The 25,044-nt window shown below is 45.4% G+C and overlaps 1 protein-coding gene across 9 annotated transcripts in view; it reads right to left on the bottom strand.

Moving 5' to 3' along the window:
• LOC117430600 (muscleblind-like protein 3) overlaps positions 1 to 18,639 on the bottom strand; it is a 33,411-nt gene extending 14,772 nt beyond the window's left edge. For 7 of the 9 annotated variants that reach the window (XM_059000572.1, XM_059000569.1, XM_059000576.1 and 4 more), the window contains exons 1-2: positions 18,291 to 18,639; positions 7,665 to 8,888 (exon numbers count right to left, since the gene is read on the bottom strand). In XM_059000572.1, the coding sequence (XP_058856555.1) occupies positions 7,665 to 7,838 (174 nt within the window). In that variant the 5' untranslated portion in view covers positions 7,839 to 8,888; positions 18,291 to 18,639. Of the gene's footprint in view, positions 1 to 7,664; positions 8,889 to 14,676; positions 14,699 to 14,994; positions 15,145 to 18,290 lie in introns of those variants that run through there. The other 2 variants (XM_059000570.1, XM_059000571.1) reach the window with 2 other exon arrangements.
• Between the last annotated feature and the right edge of the window lie 6,405 nt (positions 18,640 to 25,044).

Genomic DNA, 25,044 nt, shown 5'->3' with positions numbered 1-25,044 from the left:
CCCGTTTCTCCCACTTCTGGGTGACACCAATTCATATACTAGGAGTCTAAGAAGTGTTTAAAAATCAGCAGGTATAAAATAAATCCATTCATTACTGTGTTCATTTCAAAAGGCTTCCTTCCCTCACCTCCTCCTAAACACGGGCCAGCTTGAACAGCCCCCTCTGAGACTGCGGAGGTAGCTGAGATACCGCCCTGCAGGCAGACAAGCATGACTTTCTAGCTGCTGGGGATAAGGGGAGCATATTTTCTGTACTATAAATCCTGGACAGCCTGTATATACTGCAAAACACAAGCAGTGCAGTTAGCTGCCCGCAAACACAGGGGGAGCGAGTGTCTTACAAAGCTGCACTAGACTCGATTATCGGTTAATACAGAAGCCCCAAACTCCAGGGTTTATTCTAGACAAGGCAATAAAAAATGAGTGTGAGATTGGATTCTGTTCTGGCAGAGTTAAGCTGCAGTACAGTGTTGGTAGCTGTCCTTCACCTTGTCCAGCACGGCTGAAACGCACCTGACACAAAGGCACGGCTTGTTCTCGCTCCTTTTTATCTGCTGAATCGATTTGCATTTCCCATTGCTACCCAAGCACAAGTTCACTCTCACCTTGAAATGAATCCCAGAATTACTATTCTTAGCAGAGGCCCTGCACACTCACAAATGTGCGAGCACAGAATTTCACTGTCGTGCTTTACCACTGATCTATTCTGTCTGCTTTGAAGTGTTGGGTGGCTACGTCTAATCGTGTGAGCGTGTATACCACACACAAAGAGTGAGCAGGAAAAAAACACTCTCAACATGACTAACATCACATTATAAGGCATTAGTCTGCAGTGCAAGGACTGCACTGTGACTGCAGTTCAACCCGCACCACAGCCAAACAAACTGCTGCTGATGCACCAGAAGCAGCCTTCTGAAAATGTGTTGCTTCTGATTTACAAGTGGATTTCAAATGGGGTTTTACTAAGGAATTCGCTACCTGATGGCAGCTCTGTCATGCTAATTATTAACGGGAAGCGTTTTATTTGATGATTTTCAGTAGTTCAGTACAGAAGAACATTGCAGCGCAGCAATCAAAAAAATAAATAAACAGAACAACTCTAAACAACAAGGGCTCACTCCACTGCAGAAGAGCAATAATATCTCTCTCATCTGGACAGAGGCACCACGGTGGGATTCAATGATCCCAGCAGTGGATGACAAATCTGAATTAATACACAAATCAAGACTCTCTTTTTATTGGACAGTCTTGTTCTGTATGACTCCGCTAATCCAATTCTGTACCTTTTATTGGGTGAGTCAGCTCCAGACAAGGTCACAGCTGGCCAACTCGATTTCAGGGGCTTGTGTGTGCGAGTGTGTCCTTGGAGGCTACTATAAAAGGGTTGTAAGCTTTGAATTCTGAATTTAGTTTTGAGAAACGGTCACTAGGACAAACCCAGACCGGAGAGGAAATGAATGCGCAAGAAAGAAACTTCGATCAATCTCTCCAAGGACAGTGCGTTGATAAAATCAATGAGACTCAGTGAATTATTAAAATTCCCCCAAGTAACGACCAAAAGAAAACCAAGCCTGAGCAAACAGAGAACTCTTTTAGCACAGAGGCTTGAAGCTGCCCAAGGTTTCAGCACGCCTAGTATTTCCTGGAATGGGTTTTGCTTTCCTGCATTAATGCTAAAATGAATTGCCCGATAGCGAAAAAATTTTGTAAGCTGATAAGCATGTGGACTGCTACCTTTTCTGTCTTTTTTTAAATAACAAAGTTATCAGAAAGTATTGGCACTGGTATGCAAAGCTCACAAGCAGGACAGCACACCTTTTCCATTATGTTTTGAAGTAGCAAGCCAGCAAGGCAGGAGGGAGGAGAGGCGGAGCTCCACTGTAGCTGCATAGCGTGGAAAATCCACATCAGCAAGCCCAGCAGAATGCAAAGCAGACTCCAGTGTATCAGGGCTACTTCCAGTGAGACGAAAAGCACTACCTACCAGCTAACCACCGACAAAAAGAAGATGAGCAACGAACATATTACAATCGAAAAACAAACTGCTACAAAGTCAGAACATTCTGCTCAAATATCTGAACACTGTACTTTTATAAAGAATGTAGACACGTGGGCAGATATTGTGGGTACGCATTTTTTACTACATATAATTACGTTATAAAAAGTGCTATTAAATGCTCCTTCAGTGACACAAATAATTCACATTAATAATGAGTGACCAAACGAATGAAAAGTGACCCAGTTCATCTCTCAGAGCCCCCCTCGCTGCTGCTGCTGAAGAGAACAGCCAGGCTGGGCACCGACACACTCACAAGCCAGCACAGCTTTAGTGGAAATAAATGCTTGCAAATTCGAAATACCGCGCAGGATTCTGGGGAAGCATTTAGGAAACCACCCCCCCCCCTTACAAAGTAAGTCCAAAATCCTAAGCACTTTCATTCTAATTTTCAGCTCTCTTTTTTATCCTAACTGCTGCCATATGTTCAACATTTTGAAGTAATCTCCTCCATTCAAAACCAACAGACAGGAGATGGGAGGATGTACTGTAGCAGCAAGTGGCCACTCCAGATCCACTTCACCCATCAAGTTTAAACAGACGAGAGATTTAGCACCCCCTGTTCACTTGGAACAGGACAGCAATCTTTCTTAAGATAACCAGGGCAGCAAATCTGCTGCTAAAATATTATCAGTGACATGAAATGGGCTGCACTGTGACGCTGATCTGCAGTCAAAAGGTATTTGATTACTGTTTCATACTTTGTTCTTATAAAACCGTGTTTAAATCTATTGGAGCTGATCTCCTTTGCTAAGTTCCTTTCTACTGAAAAGGAGTAGGGAGTTTACAGCGGCCTTGTATCTGAGTCTCAGCCTTGGCATAACTGCAAAGTGGATAAAGACAGCATTCCAGCAGAGAGGAGGAGTACGGGGGAGAGGACAGCTACCTCAGACTGGGTTAGAGCACAGGGATTTTCATCTGGCTGTATCTAGTGCATCTGTAACACTAAAATCACAAACCAGTGTTTAGCAAACTTGAGGAAAACGGGATGTTTTCACTCTGCTTCTCTATTGGAATGCTTGGAATCTTGATGGGGTAGCATTCTGGAATGTCAACGGATCTGGAAAAGCATTCCACGTGCTGTAAAAGGAGATGCATCTCCACAGCTTTCCTAGCACACAAGGCAGTAGAGGGCATTACTGATCCATTAGCAGACAGAACAGGGCATGGGGCGGTAATGGCACGCTCCTAAATGTAATATACGGAGTGCCAGACCAGGAAGATAGTAGAATATTACCGTTAATTAAGTCAATCAGCCTGCTAATGAGTCAGGACATGTGTCTTCTTTCCATTCACTCGCAGCAGGGGGGAAACACTAAACGAATGTGTGCTTTCATAGGATACTCTTTCCTTGCTAAAAGTCATTTGAATTTCTTGTTAAACCTCACATCGCTCTCCTAATAAGATGCTGTGAGGTATTATAAGGACTGAGCTGTGAACATGAAAGCATTGTGTCATCTACACCAGTACCTGCAAGCCTGCCTAATAAAACTACAAGTCCCAGGAGTCTCTCTGGCAATGCTTCCCCTCACAGCCTCCAGCAAACAGAAACGGAGCCCTGGCCTGGACACAGACTGGACTTCTCAGTGATTGAGGGACACACAGACTGGACCTCTCAACGAGCGAGGGAGAGGGACACAACCTCTCAGTACAGTTTAAAAAAAAGCGACTGCACCTATTCTCTGAGGGACACCAGGATCACAGCTGTAGGGTGAATACAGCATCGGCAATCATCACCTTAAATCTGCCCCAGTAAAGCACAAGAAGATCATCCAGCAGGATTACCAGTCTTAGAGATCAGTTAAAAGCATCTTTGGGAGCGTTCCTCTTTTCCGGTAAAGGTCTGCTAAGCAGAATGCTAAGCCTGTAGCAGCGACTACTCTGTTTCGTGATTAAGGACTCTGCCTTTTTCAGTTTGAGCTACACACAGTTGGAGCAGTTAGAACCTTTCTTGAGCAGGCTAGAAACCTGAATGGAAACCTGATTCTGAAAGCCTGATTTCTACTAGAGAATCGACCTGGAATAATGGTTTGTGTGCCACACTGCGCTCCGTGGATAAACAACCCAAAAAACAAACATTTTAATAATCTAGAGTGGCGGACGTTAATCCCACCATACTAACATGTCCACATTTTCTGGCTCATTTTTATTGCATGTAGCAACGTTGTTATTAAGTGGGTCTATAGCCATTAAAGACAGCAGACACTTTGAAGAGATGGCTCAACGGGTACAGAAATCCTGAAGGGACGTGTTGTCCACTTCAACCTTTTTTTTTCTCCCGTTGTTTTTCTGTCTCCAAGAGCTCTCTGGATCTGGTTTAGATCATCATCACAGACACAGCAGAGACTCAAAGCTGGTGGAACGTAGCGAGTCCTCAGCGCCTCGTCAGTGCAGAGATATCAATAATTAAGCCTGACTGCAGTAATGGATTCAGCCCTGTGAAATCCGGGTTCATGGCAGAGCCTGTCTGAAAGCTTTTGTCCACAAAGTTTCAGTAAAATCAATTTCCTGTCATTTGGGTGCTCAGAGTCGGCTGTATAATTCATGGGTTTTTTTTTGTTTCCCCCTTGGCAGAAAGGTTAACTGCCTGCACCAGGGTTTCCTAATGAAGAGAGCAAACAATTCTGTTGTCATTGTTATCGACCTCAATCTGTACTCTAGCCAGGATCATCATCATATCTTGAGGGCCAGGATAATGTTAATAGTGCTTAAAAACAGAATGAGGAAAAATGGAATTCAGTGAGGAAATATTTCAAACAAAACGTATAAACTGGAGGTAGGCAACGATATGAGAATTGTATATCGATAATATCGAAGTCTTCCAAAACACAGAAATACAACAACACAATTTCAACATACAGATGTTGATATTTACGTATGAAAAGCAATAACTCACTGTAACTCTTAGTGCTGTTTTTCCTTCACAATATCCATGGAGAAAAACAAGGTCTTGTTCTATTGCTTCACTATTCCATCGTCAGCCGCCTCAAAACCGAAATATTTCTGTGCTTCACGCGCACACACTTTAGCCAGTCTGGAAGTTATTAGTCAGCCGCTCTGCGTGTGGAACTGCTGACTCACGAAACCTCTACAAGTATTAAGTACGGGGTCATGCCGAATTTTGCATTATTGAGAGATATGTTTTTATGATTTAAAAGCACATCTCATATATATAATACCGAAAGTTCACAATTTCAAAATACATTCATAATAGTGCAAGTAATGAACCGCTGAAGCATGCGCATCTCTCGAAACGGATAGCCTATGGTGCGTATGCAGCATGAAAATAAACAGAGCTACCTCTGTGAACCGGAGTTATTACGTTAAAATCCATTTATTTATTTCAATTGTGCCTAGATTTTTAAAAACGTGTCATTAGTTTCAGCACTGCTCTATTAAACTGTTTCAGTCAGTTAGCATATACTGTTTGCGTGTCATTATAATTCTATTAGCGCATAGTCAGTTTATGAAAGTACTCTCCAAACGAATCCAATTCGTTTTTCTGCTACGCGTTTGTCGTGTCAAATAAAGACAAGGTGACAGCAGAAGCCAGTAGGGTGTAAAGTTCAGAGTTCAGTTCTGTTTTTGTTCGTTGCATTATCAGATGTATTATATCTAACTGTTCAAGCACTAATGTGTTCTATGCAATTGAATTATTTATGTTTGAGGACTGTTTCATAATAAATCATGGTCGTAACTGTCTGAAATTGTGTGTGTATATATAGATAGAGATAGATAGATAGATAGATAGATAGACCACGATTGGCATGTATAGGGTTTTTATATGTTGATATAAAATAAGCTTGATTATACTGTGTTTGTATATTTAGCTGTATTAGCAATAAAAAGTACGTAAAATTTTTTTTAAAATAAATGTAATATCACGATCTCACGATATGGAAATTATTATCGATATCATATCAAAATATCGGTACTGGTGCCCACCCCTAGTATAAACCCTGTTCTTGGACTCAATGTATAGCACAACCCTTTCATGCATGAAACACATGGTGGAAAACCAGCATCCTCACATGAGGTCATGATGCATGACAGCAGTCCAGTGCTGATCGGATTTCATTCCCTGTGCGATCACACTCCTCCGCACTGCCATCCCTTACCTGCAAACTGGGCAAACTGCATGAAGAGGCTATTTTCAGATGATAATCACACAGGCAGTCTGGTGATTGTCCAGGCTCTCGGATTCGTCTGTGTTAAAGATATGGCTCAGGTCACACATTAAATGGGGGTCTCAGCTTAGCCCTTAGCAGATCGCTCACATCACAAAACAACTTGCTTATTTTTGTGGAAGCTATCCTTTATATAAAATAAAATAAAAAAACACAACACACTCAGATACCAGGAATTCCTGTGCCATGGAGACTAACCCTTCCTGACGTCATCACAGTCCGCGCCATTTCTGCTTGGAAACACTTCAGTACTGCCAGAGCAACAGACACAAAAACCCACACAAAGCATTTTGTTTACAGCTCACAAAAAAACACCCATCCCACAAACTACAGAAATAAACCTCCCTACAGTGAAACGTACCTCCTGTAAATGATCCGTTACACCAGCAGCAAAGCAGCACATGCAGGTTTTAACCCACTGTCTCACTAACCCCAAACACATTTTTCAACTTCCTAGACAGACTACTGGTTCAGCTTCTGTGTACCTTTCACTTAAAAAAAAAAAAAATTGCTAAGAAATAATAATTTATTGTAAAGCCCAGAAAAGCCTGCAGTTCGTCACGCTCCAGCTCACTAACAACGTGTTCATATTCGGAACTGTTTTTAAGGATTCTGGATTTTCCAGCACAAAACGGAGGAGCCCAGGGTGGCTCAGCGGACACGCGCTCGCTGGGATGAGGTCAGGCGGTGATCGGATGCCATTTCCGCTTTCACTTGATTTCTGCAAGGAGGCCTGCATGCAAACGAGTCCCGAGCAGACAGGACGAGTCACAGAACCAGACAGACCCCGTCACAGGCGAGCAGCTGTCACTGCAGTGCTGTCTCACTCACCACAGAGGGCACGATGCGTGTGGAGGCTGAGAGACCCTTGCACCCCCTTTCCAGGACAGGAAAATTAGAACAGGGCTACCCTGTGGAAATCTCAGCATATATCAATAATAATAATAATAATAATAATAATAATAATACCATTGCACCAACATGTACAGAATTAAATCAATATAATTATTATACATAGAATTGAAATGGTCTACAGGGAAAAAAAATATATACATTTAAAAAAGACCAAGTATTGAGAGTACACTGGAAAGATCATATAATGAATCTGTGGCTCCCCCAACTCCAGTCCAGGGGACCTCCAGCAGTCCAGGGTTTTGTTTCAGCCGGGGCTCAAATATATTTCGTTTCAATCTGTGCTGCTCTGTTGATGGGGCATGTGAAACGGCAGTCCTAGCCTCCAAGGCTTCAGACAAGAGCCCGGCAATCATTCTTTACACTCAATTACTTTCATACACAAATCAGGTTAGGACAGCGCGGTTCAGAGGAAGCCCTGGACGGGGGCAGAGGGAGAGACGGGAGGGGCAGAGCCGGCTGGGAGCTCAGCCCCACAGCTGTGGAGGGAGCAGGCATGCCTCTCTTACCTTGAGCGAGTCGAAGCAGGCGATGACTCGGCCGTTCTCCACGTGGCAGCTCCTCGCCGGGTGGGCGAATTTGCACTCGGCGTCCGAGCGGGAGCAGGTGCCTCTCTGGAACTCCCGGCAAACTTCCAGAGTCAGCCATTTTGTGTCACGGCTCATCGATACATTTACAGCCATGGCACAGGACTGGAGTCAAAGCACAGTGTGCAGGGGGAGGGGAGATCAAAATAAGGGCCCCTTCTCTTTCCACACCCCCCAAAAAAATAAAACAGAATGAAAAAATAATATAATAATAATAATAAAAACGATAAAAGTGTGATCTAACTTGGAGCTTTGGTTGAAAACAAAGAACAAAGACAAAGATTTGACACCGAAACGTCAGCCCTTGCACTAGTGCTGCCCTGATTAAGAAGATGAAATACCTTCCGGGGGATTGAAACAGAGAGTCCAGCTCTTCACAAAGTGAATTTAGTGAAAGTTTTGATTAAGTCACTTTCGCATTGTGTGTGTCGGGCGAGCAGGGGGTTGGATACAAGGTGCGAGTCCTGATTAATTAACTTGACGACTTAATACAAAAATAATGAATACGAGCTGTCTCTTCTTTTCTAATGAAGCAACCCGCACTCCTCCTCTGGGGAACAGCGACTTCCTTTTGTTTATCCTTTAATTCAGTTTTTCTCTCGTTCTCTCCTTCAGAGTCCCACCAGTAACATAAAAATCAAAAATAAACAAACCAAGAAAGGCAGTCAGTCAGTCAGGCAGACAGGCAGGCAGGCAGGCAGGCAGGCAGGGAGGGAGGACACAGCCAAAAACAACTTTCTTCCCTGCCGTCCTTCACCACGACAATTCAAAAATAAAAAAAATACGAAAAATAAATAAAAGGCTGTCCGAACCAGGGCAACAAAAAAAAAAATGACAGAATAAAACAAATCCTTAAATACCAGCTCCAGTGATCAGCGGCAGGAGAATGGATGACTTGCTGTCTGGATGAGGGATGGGTGCGAAAAAGGCCAAATTCCCCAGCCGAGCACAAAAAGAGAGAAAGGAAGGGAGGGAGAGAGAGAGAGAGAGAAAGTAAAAACCAGAGAGAGAGAGAGAGAGAGAGAGAGAGACCAGGGATCCGAGCAGGGCTGTTTGGTTGTGGTGGATGTCTGGCTGTGTCTCTCTGGCAGCTTCGCTCGTTCTTATTGTTTCAGGAGAAGGCACTTCTTCTTTCTTTCCAGCAATCTGTTTTTATTTTAATATAAAAAAAGAGAGAGAAAAGGGCGTCATTAAAAATCAAACAGGCTGTCAGTGAGTCAGTCAGTCTATCAGATCAGGATTAAGGCAAACGAAAATCCAGCAGACAGGAAAAAGCCAGGCAGGCTGGGAGGCAGGCAGGCAGGCGGGCAGACAGACTCGCTTCTCGTTTGTCTAACAGCCTCCCTGCAGTAACTCCCTGGTGCAGCTGTGATAAGCTGAGCTGCAGACGGTGTGCTGTGCCGAGCGATGCTGCTTGCTGTAGAGGCTTGTTATCTGAAACAAAAAGGAGGAAAGCCTCCTCCGACGTAGACAGCAACGTTGCAGTGACGACTCAGAGGAGTCAGCAGCCATTGTAGTAGATATTAAAAAAAAAACAGAGAGAGAGAGAGAGAGAGAGAGAGAGAGAGAGGGCATTTCTCCACATGCTGCTGCTGCGCGTGGTACAAGGCATCAGCCAATAAGGAGCGCCATTGCAGAGAGCTACCAGGCAATCGACCAATAAAGACGATTCTTTCATATTGATCTCTCTCTCTGTTTTTTCCTCTCTCTGGCAGACACTCTCATTGCTATGCCCGCTGCACAGAGGGAAGAAAAAAAACAGACAGAGTCAGTCTTTCTCTCTCTCTCTGGTGCATTAATGCTATATCTATGCAACTCAGATACGAGGTGGGGGGTTACATTGCAGACACTGTGTCATTGAAACAGGGGAGGGGACAGAAACACACTGAACACGTTGCGAGTTTTAATTACTGGAGGTCAGGGAAACGCAGCCATCGAAGCGTCTAGTGAGGTGCGGAGGAAACGGGAGAGAAGCTTTGTAAAAACTGTTAAAGGAGAAACAGAGAGGCTGAGGGAGGGAAGAGGCAGTCAGACAGAGAGACAGATAGAAAGACAGAGATTGATGGTGGGAGCATGAAGAGAGAGAGAGAGCGAGCCAGCCTCTGTGCGACTGCTCCAGATAGCATGGGATTGTCTCAGTCTGTGGACCTGTGCCAGTGAAAGGTGCAGCAGCCACAAGCCTCAAGGTAGCACTGCAGTGAGCCTTATTAACACAGCCCTGCCCACCACAGCACACAGCAGAACAAAGGAAACGTTCGGGAGGCTTTTTAATACAAACAAACACAACAAGGCTGTAATTCACCCGTCTCTTTAGCGTCTCGTGGTGCCCATCAGCATTGCCAGCTATTTAAAAATCAAACCAATTCCTTTAACTTGCATGTGCCTGTGTCTGTGTGTGTGTGTGAGAGAGAGAGAGATAGTGAGCATGTGTGTGTGTGAGAGAGAGAGAGAGATAGTGAGGGTGTGTCTGTGTGTGTGTGTGTGTGTGTGTAAGAGCGAGAGAGAGAAACACATCAACAGTGAGTGCGCACTTCTGTTTCTATAAACAATGGCAATTCTGTATCATTCTGCCCTGGAAAATAATACAGAAAATCAAGCAGGTGAACGTTTCTACGCTTTGTGCAACAACATGAATGGCACGGCACACGACAGGAGTTCACCGGTCTGCAGCTCTGAGTGGAGCTACGCTGATATGCGCTGCAATGTGACCTGCGTGTGGTGTGACGCGCTCTGTATTGTGGATGCGTGAATAGTTACACCTCTGTAAAGGGCAGCCTCTTGAGAATGCATGCATGTTGTGCACAGCCACCAGGAGTATTCTTCCACTCCAGCTATCCTGTCCTGGGTTGCTGCTTACATTGCACGGAGTCCTTTAAATCTATCAATTTACTCCAAGCTGCAAGACTCGCTTTTCAAGATGTCCTTTCCTTCCACTCCACTGCTTTTGCAGGACATCTTAACTTGTTTGTAAGTTGATGATCGGGTTACAAAACAAAACTAAACCCCCCCCAAAAAAAACCATAGTAGTGACTCCTACCGTCTTTCAGATTTCTTCTTCTTCTGGGTTTGATCAGTAGATAGCAACCCATGAAACCTATTTCTGTGTGTGGGTTGCAGTTTGCAGATGTGAGGTGACTTACAAACTGCCCGTTTTAAGTTAGGGGGTCTATGCATACTTGCATCACTGTCGTCACACTGTTAAAAAGTAATGTTACTTCTGAGTCACGCAAGACTCATTATTCTCCTAATATGTAAGGATTTAACAATGCTTTTCTTTAAATAAATCTGCCGCTTGCCAGCAATGATGTGAGGAGCCTGTAACCGTACTGTGCAGTTGTTAATGTGTCTTATTGTCCTTCAGAGATCGCAGTGTAGGTCTTCCAGTCTGCTTTGGGGAGTTTGGGATGCTCAGCGACAGGGCTGCTGGATGAAACTGGGTCACCTTGCTCAGCCCCGTGTCTGTCCCCATGCTCCTCTGGCCATTGCAATGCTCTCTGCAGTCCAGACTCCTGCACCAGACAGCCCTCCCTATCCCTCTCACACTGCCTGCTGTCTGTCTGCCAGTCACTCGTTCCAAACACCCACAGATCCTGGCTCATGGAGGCTCAAGTCAGAGCTGCTCAGTATTGCAGACAGGCCCATTCACTCGCTCTCCGCATAGAGCCACAGCAATAGGGTGTTGTAACCCCTCCCCCATCCCCCCCTGCCGCTGGCTGTTTTCAACCTCATGCACACAAACTCAAACACCTAGATATATACACACACACACACACCAAGTGAAAGTCTGCCAATTCAGTATGGTGTAGAAAAAGATCTGAGGGTAAGCCGTTCACAGTGTTAGTGCAGGAGAGCAAAACTGAGAGCCAGCCAATTCAGTACAGAGAACTCAGAACTGGGGATCTGAGAGCCAGCCAATTCAATATAATATAGAATACTCAGTACTGGGGATGTGAGAGCCAGCAGATTCTATACAGTCTAGCACTGCAGTAATGCTTTGAAAATCCTACAGGATAAACAGTAAACTGCACAAAGTAAATAGAGACACAGTAACCCTGGAATCTACCAGCAGTGCAGTTAGCCCAGATCCACAGGCTGCAACTTGCCTCTGCTCCCTTCCACTCTGCAAAGCTGGCAATCGTTCTTTCTTATGTTCTAGGTCAACACACAGGCCTTCTCTGCTACGCAGTTGCTGCTGACAGTAGAGCCCAGAACAGGAAGTGAGAGTGCGATACCCAGCTCTGGCCTCTCACTGTAAAATATCTCTGCGTAACACTTCCCCCCCCCCACCTCACTGACCAGCACTTCCTGACTGGCTCTTATTACAGCACACTGCAGTCCAGCACACTGCAGTCCAGGGCACGCCTCTTATTACAGCACACTGCAGTCCAGCACACTGCAGTCCAGGGCACGCCTCTTATTACAGCACACTGCAGTCCAGCACACTGCAGTCCAGGGCACGGCTATATCCTATTTTAGTTGGTTATTTTAAAAAAATGTGTGCGTTAGGCCCACTGTTCAGTACGTGTGCATCATGTGACTTGTATGCACACAGTGAGACGTACGTTACAGATGTTTTTACACCAGGATTCTGGATGTGTGTAGCGTGGAGGGAAGCAGAATTTAAAAGCATGGCTAATGTTGCAAAATTAGCAAGGAACTGAGAATGTGTATCTACAGCCTGCGTATCGAGAAAACTAAAAATAGAAAAAAAAAGAGAACTGCTAAGAATCTGGCGACGGCGCTGAAACCTCTCTCTCACAAGCTGTACACAGTACTGCAAAGCACCCACAGACTGTCCTGCTTGCCATTCCTGCACTTGTCTCTTCCCTGGTTCCTCCAAGCCCCCAGCTGCAGATCGCTCACAGAAGTATGAAGGCAGCCCGCGATACCGGTTCACTATCAAATCAACAGGGATGTCAAGACTATGCTAACCTACTGTAAATCAATCCAATAAAATACCACATTACACAGCATGAAAGTATTTCTGCACCAGCACCCTTTTCTGCTTCTCCTTTAGCAAAGTTTTAAAACCCCTTTTCTGACCAGCGACTGGGGAAGTGAAACGGTTTCACAGCAGCTTCTCCTTCTCCAGTAGCTGCTCTATCGCCGGCGTTCCTGTACAGTGTATGGCAGTTCTAAACGCTGGTAAGGCTGTGCACTAACCCCAGCGCACGCTACAGCAGCCTTCAGTCAGCAGGCTCTGTGGCTGCTGAAAGCCTGCACTGCAGGTAAACTGTTGCCATGGCTCAGGATCACGGGTGCCTGTACCAAAGCGATGAGCAGACAGGACAGGACGCACACGCAGCAAAGCCAAACCCTTAAATAAGATCATTTCCGGGACCGCCAACAGCTTTCTGTTGCAACTTGCCCCAAAGATCGAATTGCTTTTTGATCACTCACCAATACGGCATGCTGTGGTACATGAACAGGCACACAGTGCAACGACTGTCACAGTTTTATCTAAACAGGTATGCAAACAAAGCCACGATTCATGCATTTGGCAAGGCTGTGTGACAGTAATACATTGTGCATGCTCTGCTTTACTGTGCAGGGAGCCTTCACGAATTGACTACCCCGACCTCCAGATTTTTTCACATTATTTTTTTTTACATGCAGGAAAGTAGGGAGTGCTGTATTTGTTGAGCAAACACGAGGACTGATAATGGACACACACATTATATATATATATATATATATATATATATATATATATATATATATATATATATATATATATATATACATATAGTATCCCACTGTCCAAATACAAGGAAAACTCTCCAAGCACTGCTAAAGCTGAGCACTGACCCAGCTGCAGACAATGCAGTTATTCGTACAAAAATAAAGAAAAACGAACCCAGGTAATTCTCTGTGCTTTAGCAGATCACCTGTTGTTCAGAATAGCATTTCTAGATCTAAAAACAAAAGGTGGTCTTAAAAAAAAAAAAGAAAACCTAAGGGGTTAATCAGTAGCAAGCTTAGAAAAGCACGAGCGAGCGTTCCTTGCGTCCTCCAGGGGCAATGTCTAAATGTCAATGCCTGGACAAAAACATAAAACTGTTCTATACATCACAAACGTCGCCTTTGCACTCAAGGGACTTTTCTTGAAACGCTGTTGTTTTTCAGCCTTACACCTAGAAAACATAATGTTTCATTACATGCTCTCCCTTTCCTCCTTTTAATAAAATGAAGAGCTGGCACTTTTTTTCAAATGACCTACATATTTGTACGCGGTCCCCCGAAGCACAGTAAAATAGTTCATTAGGCACAACCTTGATACTGTACATGCCAGGTTTGGGAAACAAACAGAAGTTAAGAAAAATGCAAACTGAAAGACAAAGGTCTCTTTGCAGCTGCTTTCCCTATCTCTACACCTCTCTCGCTCTGAAGATCGCCCAATGCAAATGTGCCCCTTTTTTATTTCTCTCTCATATACTGCTGTTACCCCTCCAGATTCCTTCCACGCTAACGCTGCACGCCCCTTCGTTAGTTTAAAAATCAACACAGGACAATAGGAATAATCGTTTTTTTATACCTAAAACTGTGCCGCACAGGTTCAGACATCTGCCGTCTTTATCTCGGAAAACGTTTATGACTTTATTGTGATTTCTGTGCTCGAGATAGGAGCGCCAAAAACGGACTGGCACTGAATCCAGAGGTCTTTACCGCCTAATTATAATGGCAAAGCAGGCTTGAGCTGCTGGAGACACGGCACTCCTACAAACAAGCAGACCTGCTTCACTGTAACGAATGGACTGTTCCCAGCTAGGTTTTTATCTTGTATTTTAAATCTTTCAGGTTTCAAGACACTCTGCTTTCTGCAGCCAAAACGTTCTCCCTTACTGCATATCCTGTTCGACAAAAAAACAAATTAAAACATTTAAAACAAAAAAAGTCGGATCTTGTTCTAAGCCCCACGCTGAAGTTTACAGACCTCGGATTTGCGGGCTCACTCTCTGCAGACTTGGCTCCACGTGCTGTTCTCTGGAGATACACGAACCCGATGCGATTCAACAAACACACAAAGAAAAAAAAAAAAAGGCTCACGTAGCATCCTGTTTGGCAAACGCACGGCACAGAACGTGCTGCAGGCGAGGTGGAGAGGAGTGAGTGTGAAAAAAAAGGAAGAGAAAAAGAAATGGAGAGAGAACGGGGGGGTGAAGAAAGAGGGTAAAGAAGAAAGCAGACGAGAGTGAGTGTGCGAGAGAGAGGGAGAGAGAGAGAGAGAGAGGCATTACTGTAATCCCTTTACCTCATGCAACTGCTCCTGCCTGCTTCCCCATTCAGAAGCGCCTGCGGATTGTGCGACGGTGCAGCAATGTGTGAGCCCAGACTAGCACAAGCAGCAGCTGCGTTTCTCTCATTCTCTAGCCCTGCTCCCCTCTTCTCTTCACTCTGTGCGCTAAAAAAAATAAACCACTCAGGCTGGCTGAAGGAAGTCAGCTCAACCACTTCCCTTGCAGATAGGTAATGATGGTGACTGGTAGTTCAGCCTGTCAGTCAGTCACTCACATGTGCCGCCAAAATACCCAGCTCAGTCTAGGGGGAAGGCCCCGCTCTCTGCAGGGGGAGCCAATCAAGCAGCAGCAGAGGGCTGGGGGAGGCTCCCTCCCTCACACACTCTCATAGAAACACGCAGTGGAGCACTCAGAGGCTGCTGCACTGCGCCTGCTCTCTCACTTACACATGCAAACAGACACCCTTCTCTTTCACACTCGCTTCCTCCCGCCCACTCACACGCAGCCCCCCTCCTCTATCGAAAACAGACATCGCTCGTCTGTCCTTCGGAAGCACACACAAGCAAACCTCCCGTCCGACGTGGGGCCTGCTCGTTTGCTTCATTTGCATCGTTTGCTTCGTTTGCCTCGTTGCTTGTTTGCCTCGTTGCTCGTTTGCCTCGTTGACACTTGAAACAGTGTTTTAGTACATCATTCATTGCTTCTGCCATGTACAGCTGGCCCGGTCTCTTCATGGGATAGTCTTGCTTCATTTGCACTTGAGAAGATGCACATTAAGCCACAGGAGACCGGGTCAGCTATAACCTACTGTACATATGGATGCAGTCAGATCAAATCAACAGGCAGCGGGTCTGGCTTAAGGGTATTTACTGTAATCTCGGACTTGCAGCTTCAATGGAAGCAGATGTTTGAGGCGAAATCCTCTTGCGTGGGTTCAGGGATATCACATCTCAATCAGCCCATTAGATAGGGAGATCCTCACCACACAGGCCCATTAGCAGCAGAGTGCTTAAAGGAAAGGGGGGGTGGGGGGGCTTTAACTAAAGCCTGTCCAGTTAGCACAGCCTCATAATGCCTTATTTACTTAACCGAGATGAAAGGCCTTTTGAGATCGATGTTGCATTTACAAAAGGGAGGGGGCTTCCTAACAAAACCGCAGCATTAATCAAGAATGTGTTGTAAAAGGTAAACTCCCCGGCTGTATTGAGCAGACACAACACTGTGGTATCATGTGACCAGTAAACCTGAACGAGGGACACTTGGAAAAGTAAAGCTAGTCCACGCTCCCCTTGAACGACACTGAGCTACCAGGTGGGAGTGAAGGGTTAAAGTGTGTGTGTGAGTGAGTCTCTCTCTCTCTCTCTCTCTCGCTCTCTCTCTCTCTCACTCTCTCTCAGAGAAAAGTGAAAGTGCAGATCTGAGAGGTCACGTCTCAGCAGGCAGCCACGTGCTCAGCTTCCCAGGGTCACTAGTGGTAACGGAGCTACACAAGAAGGCTGTGCTCTCCTGTTTTTAAAGAGGGGTTCTTTTTCTTTTTTTTTTTTTTGAGAACACGGCACCCAGGCATCCACAGGCCAGGTAAGACTGACACACAGGAACGCCCTCGCATAACTAGAAGCACTCTTACAAAATATCACACAGCCTTATTGCTGTTCAGTGGGAGATTTGTACCATTGTCTGTAATCCCAGTCAAGACACTGAAAATGTCCAAAATAGCAAAGATCAATTCACATGTACTGTATAAATCGGAAACGTCATTAACTGCGTGCATCATTTTAGGGTTAAAAAAAAAGAACAATAAAAAAAGACTTCAGTCCTATAAAAAGACTTCTAGTCAAAACGCATGATGCAGAGCCTTTTAGGTACTGCAGGTGTGATCAGAGCCAGTTTGAATGTTACAGATCAGTGTCGGTCACAGCTTCTTTCAAATGCACGCGAGTGCCAATGAAACAGGGCAGAGGGTGGGCTGCAGGATCAGCAACACGATCCCCGCGGGCGACACCTGATCCATCCTAAACACGGCACGGCCTGTTAGCTCCCTCTAATTACAGGATTACAACATCCTGCCACTTCAATTACTGCTTAGCATTCAGGTGCCAACGAGGACACAGCCTGGACTCTGTGCACGCTGCAGACTGGCGGGCAGGAGAAGGCTTCAGGCTCGGGGTACAGGGAGGCTCTGAAGAGTACCTTTTTTCCTTCGAGTGGCACTGGTATTGAAAGCTGATTTTAAATAGGAGCTGGAATTGAAAAACGGTTTTGCCCCCAGCCCTGGTTCCAGCTCAGGGGCTGGTGGGAGAGCAGCAGAGCCCACGAGGGACTGGGAGAGACACTATTAAATAAAACAGCGCGTGGTCACTTATAAATAAGTCAGGTCGTTTGGGGTCAAGCGGCTAGATTGCCAGGTCCCTCCCACCCTCCCATCTGCTAGTGAGTGCTTCTCAGCGTGGAGTGGTTCACCTTGTTCTCCAGAGGCTCAGCCACCTGGTTACCACAGGTAAGAAAACAAAGCCTGAGCGGCAGCCCCACCTCCACCTCCATGGGCTGGTTTCCACTAGCCTGGCTTGTGAGGACAGAAAGCCAGCACGCACGTAGCCAGACTGGGTCCGCATGCACGCATCTGCAGCAAAGTCACGCAGCCTGTTTTAAAGGACATATTGAAGTATTTGAACATGACAGCAGGTTGCGTGTCTCCTCCACCAGCGTGTTGTTTAAGCCGCGTACCGCGTGGATGGGTAATGCGTTCATTTATTTTATATTGTAATAAGACATACAATTTATATGCATAACAATAAATTCAACACATTTAATAACCGCTGAAAAATTAAATGAACAATCTACAGTACTACACACCTTTCTAACGTGGACCGATGTTTTGTTGTCGGACGTGTTACAACGCAGTAAAAATAAAACATAAATAAAACAAACAAATCAATAAAAACAGTCGTTTTAAAGCAACTTGATCAAAATCACCCTTCATAACACAACTATAATCAAACCAATAAATGTAACACGCACATCTCAAAACGTACTGCGAATCAGCCACTTGTGGCAATAGACAAATTACAGAACATAAGTTAGATCAATATTGATTTTGTAACTTACTTCCGAGTATTAAACATGCTACATGCTAATGTAGTGACTGTACAAACTCTCAGCGGAGAGCATGCGTCTGTCTGCCCACATGTACCTTCTTAATATAACGAGAGCAAATACCGTGCAAAATACAAATGCATTAAAACTACACCACGAAATGAAATAATAATAATAATAATAATAATAATAATAATAATAATAATAATAATCTTACCTTGTATGCTTGCTTCAATGCGAACTGTAGTCAGTTATCTTAAGTAGGGCGGAGAGAGAACGTGAATGCAAAAACACAGAACAATAGATTTATTTTAAAAATGAAATACATAAACTGCCCGCACATTAAGCTAAAAAGAAAGAAAAAAATGTACAAGAAGGGAATGGGAGGTTAAGTGCTGTCTGCCGCTGCTTCCCGAGTTACTAGTACGACACAATAAAGACGTGCCACCATTTTAGGGGAATCCCTGTCTCGGTGTGCAGCGGGTGGGCGTGGAGCCTCGGCTGCCATGCGAACGCCAGCGAGGGCAGCGTCACCGGAGCAGCGCTCAGCAAGCAGCAGCAATGGGGCGGGCACGTCCGACTAAATGACACGCTGTATTAATACCGTCCAGCTTTTTCACTCAGCCCGCGGTGCTTGACGGGTTCAGCTTGAAATACGTGTGATAACTGGCTTTGTACCGGTTTGCTTTGATTGCTTCGAGTGGCGTTTACAGTCGCTGTTTGTTTTTAGTTGTGTTTTTGCTTCGTTTTTAGTTGTGTTTCTGTGGGGAAGTTTGGTACGTTCCAGCCAAGAGGAACCGCTATACCTAGGACAGTCTGTCCGCTGTCATGGTAACGTTCAGATGAGAACATGGTGCTTTCACGGCACTTGTGTTTTTACAACTAACTTACTGGACCGGTACTGTACACGGTGAGCCAGCATATGATTCACATAACACAGCGGTCAGCAGTCACCGGACCTCGTTTTTCAGACGCGCCACAGACACGTAAGAAATGCCCAGTCCAGGTTAGCGTGAGAGCGAGTTAAAAAAAAAAAAAGAACAGGAGTGAGATTTGTTAAATTGAAATAAAATGAATACGCCTTTTGTTTTAGGAGTCAGACTGCTAAAGCAGTGACGAAAGGAGTGTCTCACTCCGAAAGGCCTGTCTAGACAAATTCACTTTGCATGCCCTACTGGTGGCTGAAACAGAAAATAATATTCAAAGTGGGACTAAAAGGAGAAAGAAGAATGCATAAAGTTAAGATCATTGTGATATTTGAGGCCCAAACTCCATCGTTTTTCGGCACATCGGTCTGTGTCTTCAAGTAACAGCATATCACAGCTCTGGGATCAGGTGTTTACTGGCTGGCATGGCAACAAGGGTTTAGATCTGACACTGCTTAGAAGATCTGTTAAATGGACACCATACTGTCGTCCAGTTCTTTCCTTCAGCCCTCTCTTCACAGGATGGGTTGTTCAGACTAGGAGGAGACCCAGAGAAGATGCATCACCACTCTGAACTGTGCAATATGCTGTCCTGCCTTGTGCAAAGTCATCATCACTCTGAACTGTGCAACATGCGGTCCTGCCTTGTGCAAAGTCATCATCACTCTGAACTGTGCAACATGCTGTCCTGCCTTGTGCAAAGTCATCATCACTCTGAACTGTGCAACATGCTGTCCTGCCTTGTGCAAAGTCATCATCACTCTGAACTGTGCAACATGCTGTCCTGCCTTGTGCAAACTCATACATATGATGCATTAATAGCAGCAAATACCAAATGGCTTCAGACAGTGTCAGACTAGTAGGCAAATTCACATTCCGACGGACAGCGACAGATGCCTTCACGCGTGTACTAGCACACTGGAGACGGTACCGCGCAGTGCAGATTCAGATTTCTCAGTAATCTACCAGCTCTTTACCTCACTCTTTCTCTATAGAGGGTGTGCAGGAGAAGCCTTGCTCTGAAGCCTGGCTCTGTGCACTTTTCCAGGAGCAGCGAGAAAGGGATCACTGCTTAAGGGAGCACCGCGTTGTGTCCGTACTTGTTTGATAAAAGAATTTAACTAAGGGCTTTCGAAATCTCTTTTTCCCCTTAGGCCATTCCACTCCCAGCTTAGTTCCCACTGGGAGTAACAAACACAAATCTCCCAGATCTGTGCGACACCTTAACTAATCCTAAAGCTCAGTCTCCTTGCTTGTCTTCCACGGTTCCTCGTTACCAGCTGGATATTTTAATCTATTCCCAGGCTTGATTCATCTTGTCAGCCCACAGACTCCAACATCTTTAACCCAAATTGCAGAGGTGGTATTAAGTGCCTTACAATTTGTCTTCGAGGTGCTATAACGCCTTCAGGTTTTGTTGGAAATGTGACCTTTAGCTGCAGCCGGTGCTGGTGCTAACTAACAGCTTCCTACCTAAATGAAAAGAGCTGTGGGCTGGCATAATAATGCGGCTTGCTGCTCGGGGCTCATTAATCATGAAGAGACTCGACAAAACGAAGGAGTCTGACTGCAGAGCAAGAGCCGACAGCGCAGTACTGCAAGCCTGCCTGGGGCTCTCAAATAATACAGAGCGCCAAAAATGAAATGACACACTGACAAGCCCATTTTAATAACGCATATTTCTGCAGCCCGCTCAATCTCAGCCGAGTTACTCAATCTCAGACGCTCAGCTTTCTCCCAGCAGCACCGCATACGTAAGTACTAAGACATGAACAGAAGGACCCCCTCAATCTGAACTGGAGGCGTGCCCCAAAACATGACCCACTACTGTCGACTTCCCTTTATAGCAGGGGGTCCAGTCCTGATCCTGGAGTGCTACTCCACTCCAGGTTTAACAGGTAACATGAGAGGATTAAGAGCTTCAGGGTCTGGGTAGAGGTTTCATTGATTCAATTAAACACGTCAGAACAGGGTTGGAACAAAGACCAGGAGTGGCAGGACCAACTGGCCACCCCTGGTTTATATAAACGCTTTGTATTTTTGGACTACCTATTAAAACCTCTTGTAGTTGAATTAAAACTGAAATGGTTGTACTGCAGTTGTAATTTCATTGCGTTTCTCTCTCTCTCCCCCTCAAGCCCTCATCCACACGCACTCACACACAGACACATGCAAAGTGAGAGTCAGTTCTATGGAAATATGCGGCTCCAGGCGTGGCTGGGGAGGGCAGCAGCATAGCTGTCCTTCAACGTGCCTGTTTGTTTGATCTTTACTTGCTCTGTTAACAAGCTGGATCATGGTGTATGCAGCACATTCAAAGCAACATCCCAGAATAACTCATTCATAGTGAGCAAGGCCCCAAGCCCCAAGGTTGGGTAGCTGCTCTGTGTTTAAGGAGCTGTCTTCACTGGGCTGGTAGAGGTGCTCTCTGCTCCTGTCGGCTCTGAACAGAATTTCACACCAGTGTTTCACTCCCCACTCCCCACACCGCTGCAGAGTCCAGCACAGAGTGGATGCTGTGTGCATGTTTCTTAGCTGACCAAAAAGAAGAGACAGATGAAGGAAAATTAAACGACTTCCTTAAAATGAGGGGTCCATTTATAAATGAATTACAAAAACAATTACAATTACAAATATATTACTGTCGGCTCACTGCAGTGACTTTTAAACAATGCTGTAGCCTTTGTTATCGTACTGCTGTATTCTTGTTATGTACAAACGATCAGTGAGGGTCTGGGTTGGGTTGTGGGTTTCGATTTATTCATGTATGGATGTTGAAGTGTTATGTATTTGAGAATGTTTGTATTATAAGATTGCATGTATGTTATTTAAAAATGTAATACAAATACATATATATATGTCATTCTTATTTGTGCTCCAGCATTGAGTTCTTCCCACCCTTTCAACTCTAGCTAGCCCCATCTACTCTGTCTGTATTTATATTTGTCAAGTATGTGGGGCCTGGAAAGTTGAAAGGTCGCAGTGTCACATGATGTGAGTGGAACGAGGCACGCTGTGTGGATTCTCAAGCAAGCTCACAGACAGACGGCAAAAACATGGCAGTGGAAATAACTGAAGCAAATGCACTAAAATGATGGCAAGCTACTTAATCTCACGTAACATTTTTTTCAGAACTGTTTTAGTTATCGTATTTTTAGTAACGCTGGACATCGTCCAACTAAATTCACTCCATCGTAAAATAAAACGAGCAAAGCTAAATGTCCTGCCCGAGTCCAGCCACGTTCTAAATGACAACACTGTCTGTGCTGTTCAGCAGGTCATCAGAGGTAATATCTATAAACACGTGCCAGACACATGCAAATAAGAGGTTTAATAATTAGCAGGACCAGCTGCAACTTCAGTCCTAAGTGCAATTTGCACAGAACACAGGGAAAAATACTACAGCCCCTTATTAAACAGTTATTTAGTGCTGTGAGCTGTCTGGCAGAACAGCAGTATAGGATACTAGTTAATTTAAATGGACAAAACAGGAAGATAAATTGCTGTTAAATACAGATTGTAATCTAAGGTGTTCTGTCTTTGTAGAGCTGTCAGGGTGGGCTGTGCATAGCTGGTGTGAAGTGCAAGGCGCTGTGTGTGTGTGCGCTGTCCAGACAGGCAGGAGAGGGGGTCCTGGGCTAGGGCTCACCCCCCCACCCCCATGCATGCAATTTGAACACTCTCCCTCCTCACTCCCCGCCCCCTCAGCCCAACCCTCTCTCGTTCACTCTCTCTCCTTCTCCACTGTCTGCATTCATGTTACGCAGCTGGCTTGATCGATCACCTGTGTACAGTAGTGTGTAACTGAAGCCAGTCTTTATCACAGCAATGTGAAAGAGCGAGCACTTTGTTATTACACTGCTCTTACCGCAGAGCTGGAGGGAAACGAGGTCACGCTGCAGACTCTGCATCACAGGTTGTGTCTGGTGCTACACCGGAGCAGAGCTGCCGTCACACTGCCAATTGATTAGAATAAAATAAGGAAGTCCGTTCTTTCCAGTTAGGATTCTCCATACCTGGTAAAACCTGCAAGATTGTCAAGGAATCCTGGAGCCGAGCAAGCAGGCTGGGAGGAGGCCGAGAGTCAGACCTGAGGCCTCCAGCAGTGAAATGCATGAGAGCGGTCATTACCCTGCTAAACTCAGAGCCCAGAGGGTCACGTAAAGACCTTGGCTGGCTGCAGCTGGGGCTGCCGTCCCTCCACTTCAATGACAATTAAAATTCATGCAAGCGGCAGATGAACAGAAAAACAAAAACAGAAGAGTGTTGCAAGCTGTTGCAGACTCTGGAGGGATTCTTAGAGCAGAACTGCGGGCGCTCTGCCAGACTCGAGGGAGACACCAGAGCGATCTCAGCCCCACTCGCACACTGTGCATCAGTGTAGAAAATCACTGTCATTCCCCCGCTGGTAAAATAAGTGCCCTGCTCCCAGCCTCCGCCTCCAGCAGCTACACCTCTCTCTCTAATCACTATAATCACAGACTGATCGCCCTCCCTGGACCTGCCCTTCACTGGGATTTGGAGAAACAACATCTCTGGGGCGTCACAGTGTGGTACAATAGGGGACTTCATTATAAAAGAAAATAAAAAAAAACACATTGGTATCCGAAGTGATGTCAGGTCGTCTCAACTGCGCCCACCAGTGGACAGCAGTGTAACCACAAGTAAAACACCACACCGATTGGAACGGCCCCCTTTTGAAGCCTCTAATTGGGGCCTGTGAAAGCAGCCGTATAAGCTGGTCCAGGATCACTCTATCACTGTTGTTCTTCAGACTCTCGTGGCTGCAGGGGCAGTGTGTATTGTATTGTCCTGCCTGCTTGTTAAAGCTGCCTCTGTCTCAACAGGTATGGACCTGGAAGGTGTGAAGTCAGGGGAGGAGCACAGCACAGCAGTGTGCCCTGATCACTACATGCTCTTGGGAGTGTGGATTTATCTACACTGAAATCAAGGAGTTGCATACCGGAATCTGGTAACATTAGGGGGGGAAAAAAACAAAAATAAACACATCTTTCACTTGATGGAGCACCTAAAGAATTCATTAACTTTTTTTTTTAAGTAAGGGATGGATTTGTATTTAGTTTTTTTTCTGATAGGAATGGCTGAATTGTTTAGTATTCAGTGCCCCCTGTTGTTTATAAAGTGCATCGCAGTTGACAGGGTAAAAAAAATAAAAAAGCAAAGCAAAAAATGTTTTAAAGGTTTAGTTGAGGGGTTTTTTAAGGAAAGCAAGGACACCATTAAAAGCAGAAGGCATTTTATTTATGGCAAAGCGTCCTTCAGTCTCAGACATTCCCTATGTACAAAATCAACATATTTACAGACAGAATGCAGTCCCCATGCACATGTAAACAAATTAAATAGGTGAAGTGAGAACACGCCCCTCCCCCGCCCCATCCCTGTCTGAGCCCCGCCCCCTCCCCGTCTGAGCTCCGCCCCCTCCCCATCTGAGCTCCACTCCCTCCACTCCTTTCCTACAGTCAGCGTCACATTTACTTAAGGCTTCAAAAAGGAAACTGGACATCAGAAACCAGTTCTAGTTTGGGCTCACAGGAAGGGAGTGCGCGGATCAAGGTTACACATCCATCCATACACGGCTATGATGTTGAGGTCACAAGGCAGTCCAGTGCAATGCAGCTCTGCCTTGCTGGCTTTGAACTGATTTTGAGCTGACTTGCAAAAGGCTGTGTTTTAACCAGGTGTGTTTCTCCCAGCCTAACATGTGACCCACCGCTTGCTCTAATCTGTTGGCCCCCGGTGCTATACAGAAGCAGGAGGAGCCAATAGAATCGCGTGTCACGTGATCGCTCAGATCAGGAAGCGCAGGCATGCTCCGAACAAGCTCAGAATGAGTTTGACACAGGTATCATAGCCCCAAAACGCTTGCATAAGACAGTTAAGACATCTTACAGTGTGTGTGTGTAGACGACAGCATTGCATGACGTAGAAGAGGAGACAGAATCCCAGTGGAAGAGCAGGTCAGTGTGAACGATGCACTGGATCATTCAAAACATGAGGTCCAGTCAGGGGATCCGACGTCAAGCT

This window comes from Acipenser ruthenus, chromosome 26 (assembly GCF_902713425.1).
Source record: "Acipenser ruthenus chromosome 26, fAciRut3.2 maternal haplotype, whole genome shotgun sequence".
Taxonomy (NCBI): domain Eukaryota; kingdom Metazoa; phylum Chordata; class Actinopteri; order Acipenseriformes; family Acipenseridae; genus Acipenser; species Acipenser ruthenus.
This window is presented reverse-complemented; position numbering and strand designations above follow the sequence as displayed.